This window comes from Giraffa tippelskirchi, chromosome 1, assembly GCF_054371585.1.
Source record: "Giraffa tippelskirchi isolate mGirTip1 chromosome 1, T2T-mGirTip1v1.2.pri, whole genome shotgun sequence".
Lineage (NCBI taxonomy): Eukaryota > Metazoa > Chordata > Mammalia > Artiodactyla > Giraffidae > Giraffa > Giraffa tippelskirchi.
In genome coordinates, this window is record NC_137275.1 from 145165501 (window position 1) to 145175423 (window position 9923).

Sequence of the window (9923 nt, forward strand, 5' to 3'; positions counted from 1 at the left end):
ATAGCATAAATGTATTTTTTTAAAGTTTGTGTATGTGTTTAACATTATATAACCACTTGAAATAGCATTGTAATATTTCATTTATTTTTAGACTTTAGGTTTTCCTTAAATTTTACTATAAAAAGTATGTCTTTTTTCTTTTGGAGTGCTTTTAGGGTAAATTTCCACAATGGGATCAGTACCCGTTTTATCTGGATTTCTTGGGCCTCAGTTTTGGCATGGCAAGTGGGTAGAGAGTAAGGACTGAGCCAGGGCTCAGTTCGATTTTAAGTTGAATTGAGATATTAGCAAGACTAACAGCGTGTTGCCAATTCAGAAATAAGAGAGGGGAGGTATAGAATGTGGTTCCATTTTTCTCTATTATGAGACTCTGCAAGAATGATTCAAATAGAAAAATTTGGTGGCATCTATAGAACCTCATCTTTAAGTGGCATTTATTCATTGATCAATCCACCCATTAATCAGTTACAAATATATGTGGTACTATCAAGTGCCAGGCACTATGTTAGGACTTGGGAATAGCCTTTGGTAAGACATAGTCTTTGTCTTCAAGGAGCTCACCAGTCTTTTGGTGGCATCTTAGTGGTGTTTGTCCATAACTTGCTGGCCCTGCTTTAAAGGGCTTTCTGATCATTTTCATGTCAAGTTTGGTGAAGAATTTGGATGAAGTCACACTAGATAGTAATTACTCATCGTTTGCTCTAGATATCTAGATTATATCCTGTCAAGACAAAGTTGAAGCTTGAGCAATTTCAGTGATTTTTGAATTATGTTTGGAAGGTAGATTTCCAGAAGGGCATATTTGAAAAAGTTTGAAAGGTATATTTGCTATTATGTAAAATATTTGCAAAGCTGTTAGTTGTACTTTTCTGTGAACAGAAAGGAAAAAATTGGCATGCTTGATGTTGAAAGTGGTAATCCTACCTTTCCTTTTACCTGTAAAGCTTTTGGTCAGTGAGCAGACCCAGTCCATGATTGAATTTGAAAGCACTTTCAAAATGAAGATAAATGATTAAAGTTATCAGTATTTTGAAGGCTTAAAAAATATTTAATATCCTCTTTTGTAATTATAGTGAAAAGATGTGTAAGGTTTTCATGTTTACCAAAAGGGGCAAGAGAATCTAAGAGATTAAGGAACACTATGTGTAGAATGCATGCTTGCATGCTTAGTGGCTTCAGTCGTGTCCGACTCGGCAACCCGATGGGCCATGACCTGCCAGGTTCCTCTGTCCATGGGATTCTCCAGGCAAGAATACAGGAGTGGGTTGCCATTTCCTTCTCCAAATCTGACCTGAAACAAGCCAAAATGTGTAGAAAAGGACTTCCCAAGTGGCTTGGTGGTAAAGAACTCACCTGCCAATGTAGGACACATAAGAGATGCTGGTTTGATCCCTGGGTTGGGAAGATCCCCTGGAGGAGGTCATGGCAACCCACTCCAGTATTCTTGCCTGGAGAATCCCGTGGACAGAGGAGCCTGGTGGGCTACAGTCCATGGGGTCACAAAGAGTTGGATCCAATTGAAGCAACTTAGCATGCACACAAGTGTAGAATGTCACAAATTAAGGTTTTATGACTTCTATTTGCTATAGAAAATTCAGCATAAGAGAAATTGCTTTTGGACCTGAAATATCCAAAGAAGCTTACAGTCTCTGCTACAATGCTTCTGTTATCTGAAGCCTGCTGCTAAGTCGCTTCAGTCGTGTCCGACTCTGTGCGACCCCATAGACGGCAGCCCACCAGGCTCCGTCGTCCCTGGGATTCTCCAGGCAAGAATACTGGAGTGGGTTGCCATTTCCTTCTCCAGTGTATGAAAGGGAAAAGTGAAAGTGAAGTCGCTCAGTCGTGTCCGACTCTTCGCGACCCCATGGGCTGTAGCCTACCAGGCTTCTCCGTCCATGGGATTTTCCAGGCAAGAGTACTGGAGTGGGGTGCCATTGCCTTCTCCGATCTGAAGCCTGAGGACACGGTAATAATGTGATTCTAGTTAACTGAATTTGTTTTTACCCTGTACTCAAGTTTCTGAGTGTTCATCAAGTCATCTAACCTGTGTAAAAAATGCTGTTGACTTAAAATACATAGTGGGTAAGGAAAATGTTAAAATTTGGGAGGCTGATACACAAATTGGGCTGAAGTACTGCTCTAATTGTCACTATACCTCCCTAGAATAATACACTGCCTTTTGATGACCGGGACGAATTGAGAGAAATCGTAACGGACAGATACGGGGCAGACAGTTTCTTTAGAATATTCAGATGTATCAAGTGAATGGAATTCTTTCTTATTCATAACTTGGATTTAATAATATTTTTCCTTTTAGCCCTGCTTCTTTCCTGTTACAGCCAGTTCCACCATCAGGTGGAGACATTGTTACATTACTTGAAAAGGTACGTTTTAAAACAATTTAAAATTAATTCTGACCATAATTATTTATGATAAAATATTATTTACTTTTGTTGATATCTCAAATTAAATTTCTGTTTTCACACTTCCCTGTTTGTGAACATTATGTACCATTCCTATTTATACATTTTTTATTACTTCTAAATGGGAATATTGGAATTTTTAAGTTGCGTCAGTGAACATAGTTTTTATAGTAATGTTAATAACTTTTTATAGGTTCACGATAACTCTGGAACCTCTAATAAAGATCAGGTACCATTATTAAGTTTTTAACATTACACATTTATCTTTTTCAGGACACGAAGTTGATAACTCTTAGAGAGAAAAATGAAACAGTTCCTAAGAAAACACCAGAATTTAAAGTGGAAGACTCTTCATCATCAAATATTGCAAAGAATACAGATAGTAGTGCATGTGGAGGGTCTCTGGCAGCTAAAAAAAGCAATCCATTCCAGAAAGAGCAAGATCATCTGGTAGAAGAGGTTAGAAAAAGATTGTAATAAGTATACTGAAATATGTTATTTTCTCGATGGTGTTGGGGTTATAAGTGAAGTATAGTTAATTATTGATTAACTGGGGGTATTTTTGGAAAGGAGGTCACAGATAATAAAAAAAGCAAAGTTTGTCCTCCTCTAAAGTAGGAAAGATATAATAAAGTAAACTTACTTAGTTAAGATTACAGCCATGGTTTAGGACCCATGTCCCATTCTATAACTATCCAGAAGTATAAAAATAATACATGTATAATATTTTTTGAATTAATCATTACATAAATTGTTAAATAACACCCAATGATTATACTTTATTAAAATACTCTTATCTATTTCTTAGCTGAGCTTCCTCTGTTTTTGAATTTTAGAACACAGGCTATACAATGTATATTATCACTAAGCAAAGGTTTTGTCCTTCTGCTTTTAAAATATTTCAGAAGTGAATAAATACATGATTATTTATGATCTTGGTTTTCTTAACCAGCTCTGTTCCTTAATACTTTTCTACTTTTCACTGGTAAGTGACCATATAATACTACTAATGCTGAGTGTTAGAACTCAGTTTACATAAATGACTAGGCTATTCTTTAATGTTATTTTTGTTACATATTTCCCATTGTTTGAATTTGGATAAACAGCCAGAAAGTATATCAGCTGTTTTACATTCCTGAGCAACTGAAAGAAAATTTTGGTTTAGTGCATATTGATTGATTCATTGTTTCATGGTCTCTAAATATTTTTAAATCGCTAAAATTCTGTTTTTTCTCTGTATTAGTTGATTGACTCTATATTAAAGAAAAGATGGTTAGTCATTCTTTTTTTCTTTCCTGATATGGGAGGAAAGGCACGTTTTTTGGCTAAAATAATTGATAGTAGCAGTAGTATGAGAAGGAATGGAAGAGGAGAGCCCTAACATCTCATAAAGCTCTGAAAAGTGAAATTAATTCTAATAGTGTTTATGACAGGGCTTCCCTGGTGTCTCAGTGGTAAAGAATCTGCCTGCCGATGCAGGAGACACGGGTTCAATCTCTGGGTTGGGAAGATCCCCTGGAGAAGAAATGACAACCCGCGCCAGTATTCTTGCCCGGGAAATCCCACGGATGGAGGATCCTGGTGGGCTACAGTCCATGGGGTTGCAAAAGAGTCAGACACAACTTAGTGACTAAACAACAATATGACTAAACAACAATACTGGTGTTTATGACAAGGAATATTTAGTGTTAGAATTCTAAGAAGCCATCTGTTTTTATGGAGGAGGGTGAACTGGAGTCAATTTGATTATGGTTGTAGGCAGTTTCTCTTTTAGGGATCTCAGGGCACAGAGATTTTAATTTGCTTATTTTTGTTTTCTGGTTTTATTAAAATTTAGTATAGAGTGCTATTTTCATATTGTACCCTTTTCTCTATTTTAAAAATATATTCCTATGTTTTGTTCACTGATTTATGTCTGATGATGAGGTTACTGGGAAAGAAGTATGTTGTAACCATAATGTACTCTATTAATAGAGGTGCTACTGTTCAGTGGACTTCAAGAAGAACTTGTATGCTTTAGAACTGGTCATTTTAGCAGATATGGAATTGTGAAGCTCATAAGTGTGGCAGATAGCTCAGATCACTGTAGTCAGAACTATCTCTGTCTAAATCTTTCCAGGTATAAAGATTTATCTTTTTCTCTATGCAACAGGATATTCATTTAAGATAAGAAGGGAGGAAATGGGTTTGGGGTTTGATTTCACCTTATAGGATTGTGCCTAGATAGTCTGTATGAAGTGTCTGGGAGCTACACTGTTGAGCTTATTTTTGTGCATGTTGCTGTTATTATGGCTTTTGTTGCAGTCTACCAGTGGGCTTTATATTTTTGCTTTACTTTTTCTTTTCTGTTTTAGGTTGCAAGGGCAGTTTTATCTAATTCACCACAGCTCTCTGAAGGAAAAGAAGTAAAATTAGAGGAACTAATTGACTCTCTAATTTCTAACCCATTCTTAACAAGGAGTCAAATTCCCCGAACTCCAGAAAACTTGAGTAAGTTAATAATGCTTTTGGTCACTTTTCTTTCTTAGACATACTACTGTTAGAACCATGGTCTGACAGATATTCTGAAATTCACTTTAAAATTGTTTTCTGTATCTTTCAGTTTAGTGGCATTAGCTCTATTTGTTTTGATGTGGGGGACTTTTATTGAAATACTGTGAGCACTGTCACTTATATGGCAGTCCTTCAGCAGTATTATTTTACCCTGATAACTATACAGTTTTGTTTTTGTTGTTTTACTTGGCTTTTTCCTGGAAAATATTTTAGTTGATTACTTAAAAACATCCTCTGCCTCCACATCTGATTTGTGATCAACATTTATAGAGTTGTTGTTTAGTTGCTAAGTGGTATCTGACTCTTTTTGTGTGACCCCATGGACTGTTGCCTGCTAGGCTCCTCTGTCCATGGTATCTCCCAGGCAAGGATACTGGAGTAGGTCTTCTCCAGGGGATCTCCTTGACCCGGGATCACACCCATGTCTCCTGCATTGGCAGGCAGATGCTTTACCACTGAGCCACCTGGGAAGCCCACTTACAGAGTATGGAGGCTACATTCTTCTAGTCAACAACCAGCAGCATCAGCCAAAAGCTGTACAGAGATCTCATCTACTGCTCCCAAGTTAGTCAGACTCTCCAGTACTTTCTTCTGACAACCTATATCGTGTAGGCAAAGTTCTGATATTCTTGTCCTCATGTAGGCACATCATCCTGGGCGAGTGAGGAAGTGTAATTTCCATTATACTACTAGAAATGACATATTGAAAGTTAAATGGATTCAGTTCAGGTTGAACCTAGCCACTATACAAGTTGGTGTTTGGCAAACTACATCTTGCAAACCACATCGGCCCACCGTGTGTTTTTATAAATAAAGTTGTTTTGAACACAACCTTGTTCATTTGTCAGCATATCTTTTATGGCTGCTTTCGCACACACAACAGTGACAGAACTGAGCAGTTGCCACAGACAAGATGGTGTGCAAAACCTGATGTATTACTATTTGGCCCTTTATAGAAAAAGTTTGCTGATCTCTGGCCTAGATGGACAAGAAAATATCTTTTTAATACATGTAATTTGTATGTGCTGTGTGAAAGTATATGCGTATTTCAGGAACAGCTTTTGTTTTTTGTGTGATCATTTGGAGATGGGGTTCTTTGATGTTGTTGGGCTTTGATATATTGTGGAGCCTTGTCATTCAGCTGGCATACCTATGAACATATACTGAGTCAGCAACTTTATCTTGAGCACTAGAAATGAAATGTTTAATTGCATATTCCGTTTGGGAATTTATTTAGCAACTTGTGTTATTTCCCTCTTCATTTAATTAGTAAGTGACATTCGGAGCTCATGGAGAAAAGCTGTTGAAATAGAAGATAACAGAAGTACAGAACCGATTCAAGTGGATACTGAACATAGAGAAGAATTGCCAGAATCCTTACCTGTGGTGCATAATCAAAAAGAGTTTAGCATGGCCAGTTTCTTGTCAGCAGCCACTGTGTCCGATTCTAGTCATTCTCATTTGCCTGAAGAGAAAGTTGTTTCAGATTGCCTTGAGTGTGTGCCTCAGAAACCTGTGGTGACCACTTGCATAGGTGAACCAACAACACAAAATCCATCAGGTTTGTTAAATAAGGACATAATTTGTATGCAAGATTTGGACCGTACAACTTTACAGAACAAACTTTTAGAAACTAGCCACATAGAGACATTTTCCCCTGCTGTAGGCAATAGAAGAAATGTGTTAGGTAGCAGTGAAGAAGATAATATTAAAATATCAGACCAATCGAAAGCTTCTTACGAAGACTTTTCCATGCATAAAAGTATGTTATGGAACTGTTTTCAGGTATCAAGTGGAATTAGTTCCAGTTTTAAAGATGGTGATTTTGGCATATTACATGAAACTCTTCCAGAAGTTGGTCACATAAGTCTTATTAGCCCCAGTAGTACAGAGGCCACTTCTAAACTGGAACCAGATAGTCCTATGCACAGTGGCATTTTCACAGAAGATGTTGTGGGAGAAAGACAGACTACTCCAGAATCAGACTTCAATTTACAGGCTACTTGCAGTGGATATGAGGCTCTGAAGAAATCTCTGTCCAAGCAAAGGGAAGAAATTTACCTCCATAATCCTGAAATACTTGAAAGACACAAACTAGAATTGAGCCTTACTCCTCAAAACATGCAGACTGATGATATGCTTAATTTTGGGGGCATTCATGATTTGCACATTGACTATACAAAACCATCTTCAAGCATGTCCCTTGGTGAAAGAAAACGGTCTCTTTCACCACTAATTAAGTTTTCTCCAGTGGAACAAAGATTGAAGACCACAATACCATGTAACCTTGGAGAACTTCTACCTAATTTAACAGGTAAGATTTAACTAGATGTGGGCATATTGACCTGCTGAAAGTTTTCTCTCAACTTCTCATAAAAATAGTATTCAGTGAATGTTACATGATCTTGTTAATGTGACAGAATATATTCCTTATTCCTTCAGTCAGGATGAGAAGAGTGAACCCATCATTTTTATGGGTACTTTCAGAATCTCTTGTGATGAGATGATGTATATGGCTTACAACTGGTATGGGACAAGGGTGGAAAACAAAACCAAAAACCTAGAACCTGTTGCTTTTGTAATACAAACTACTGAAAGTAGATCTTGTCAAAATCTTCGCTAATGGAAGATGGTTCTAAAAATGTTGAGAAATATCTCAAAACTTACAGTATCTGTGATTTGCTTTGAAGTAATTTGATGGGGGTGTGGTGACAAGATGGGTCAGTGTACTACTTTTCTAGGGCTGCCATAACAAGGTACCACAAACTTGGTGGCTTAAGACAACAGAAATTTTTTTGTCTCTGGAGGAAACAAGTTTTGGAGGGTAGTATTCAGGCTCACGGTGTTGGCATGACCGTGTTCCCTCTGGAATCACAGAGGATGATCCTTGACTTTTCTAGCTTCTGATACTCCCAGGTGTTCTTTAGCTTGTGGCAGCATAGTTCATCTCTGCCTCCATCTGCACATGGCATTCTCCCCTTGTGGTCTACGTTCCTTCCTATAAGGACACTTGTCGTATAGACTGACAGCCCATTGTGCTCCCATCCTACTCTCAACTGAATATGTCTGCAGTGACCCTATTTCCAAATAAAGCCATATTCTAAGGTATAGGGGTTAGAACTTCAACATCAGGTACAGAACATGTACCTCAACATGAGGTAAAGAAGTTAGAACTTCTTTTGGAAGGGACACAGTTCAACCTGTAACAATTCGTATTAATAATTATTGAAGCTGGATGGCAGATAAGTTTGGCTCATCATAAAGAGTTAAAAACAATTGCTCTTGGAATTGTATTCAATATCTTATAATAACCTATAGTGGAAAATAATTGAAAAATATGTAATATAGTATAAAATATGTATAATATATAATATAATAAAAATATAAAATCGATATAATATAGGTAGTAAGAAGCATATAAATCACTTTGTGCACCTAAATCTAATACAATATTGTAAATCAGCTGTACTTCAACAAAACAAAAACTCCTCTTAAAGCATGTTAGAACAGATATAGATCTGGTAATACAGATTATAAATCATTCTGATTTGTCCATGATAATTAAACACTGGTGTATTAAAAAGTATTCTAGGAGAGACGTATCTCTGGCAAAGAGGTACCTCAGTGAGAATAATGGTAATTTTGTCACAGTTATGTATTTGCCTGTGAACTTTTTCTGAAGACTGAAGTTTGCTTTTATGTGGAATTTGACATACTTTTTCTTTATAATGATTGATTATCCTTTTTTTCTCTTTTTAAAATCAATTTTGCAGAAGAAGAACTCTTGAGTAAGAGCCTTGATGCAAAAGTATCTCCATCTGACTTGACAAGATGAAGCAGTAGCCCAGTCAGTTTAACTATGATGCACTTAAGTTGAAGCAATGTCACAAAATAAAAACTGATTTGCAGTTTAAATACACATGGGAAGTGTAACTGTGTTTCAAGGTCTAAAAAAGTCTTAAATAGTGCCTGTTAGCCTTTTCTACTGTTTTTAGGTAAGGAGAGTATGTTTGGATTTTCTAGCTTTGTATGGATAGGGGGTTGAAATGTGAAGTATTTGGAAAGCAGACCAAGTTATATGAAGCCATTTTGGTTTCTTGACTAGTCTTGAGATTCTTTATCATTTGAGCTACCCAGGAAGCCCAAGTAATATTTTAAGCATGAAGTAAGTGACAAGGTAGAAGGCTAATTTGTTATGTCCTAATTTCAGTTAATTAATATGAAGATGAGTAGTTTTTGATGTAATTTTATTAAGTGGTTAACTTAATAGCTATTAGATTACTGATCTTTCTTTTTAGGGAAATAACTTTTATTAAGTGAGGAGAGTAATGTATAGTCAAAATGACAAAATTTAAGTTTGGGAAGGCTCTGAAGAGGCTTAATGACTTTTCAAGTAGGTTGATCCTGAAAAATGATGTTTGATGAAATAAAGTGCCTGTGATGATAGTGAAGACTAGGGTAGAATGAATTTAGAAAAAAAGAAAAAGATGGAAGATGACTAGATATTTTTGAGGGACACTAACTATAAATCCATTCAGTGGGTTGTATAGCAGTTTTATGTTTAGTCTAATTTAGACTTTGAGAATTTAACTCTAGTTTTTTATTTTAACAGAAAAAATTAAAAAATTAGTCTGTTTACTTTTTTTGGAGGGGCACCATTATGGGGGGAGCTAATTTGTATTGTAACTTTCCTCCTCAAAAACCATCAGTTCCCCAACTGCCTATAGAACAGCTTCAAATTAACTGAATTTGGGGTTAAATAACTTGTTCAGTATTATACACAAGTCAGTGATGAAGCTAGGATTTGATCCTATTTTCCTTCCTTAATATACCAACAAGACCTCTCAGAACTAAAAGGTCAAGGTGTAGGATATGGCTGCAGGAGTGGGCCTTCTAGACTCTAAATGGGAGTCAGATGTGAGGTCTCTTGTACAGTGTCCTGCCTCA

At 36.6% G+C, this 9923-nt stretch overlaps 1 protein-coding gene and 1 non-coding gene across 7 annotated transcripts in view; both read left to right on the plus strand.

Annotated features, from left to right (window-relative positions):
- Window positions 1-8895, plus strand: part of HAUS6 (HAUS augmin like complex subunit 6) — a 39618-nt gene extending 30723 nt beyond the window's left edge. For all 6 annotated transcript variants that reach the window (XM_081499091.1, XM_081499099.1, XM_081499115.1 and 3 more), the window contains 5 exons: window positions 2318-2384; window positions 2697-2882; window positions 4778-4913; window positions 6247-7290; window positions 8750-8895. In XM_081499091.1, the coding sequence (XP_081355217.1) occupies window positions 2318-2384; window positions 2697-2882; window positions 4778-4913; window positions 6247-7290; window positions 8750-8811 (1495 nt within the window). In that variant the 3' untranslated portion in view covers window positions 8812-8895. The remainder of the gene's footprint in view (window positions 1-2317; window positions 2385-2696; window positions 2883-4777; window positions 4914-6246; window positions 7291-8749) is intronic.
- On the plus strand, window positions 2103-2236 carry LOC145521838 (small Cajal body-specific RNA 8). The gene has a single exon (XR_014065725.1).
- Window positions 8896-9923: the final 1028 nt, after the last annotated feature.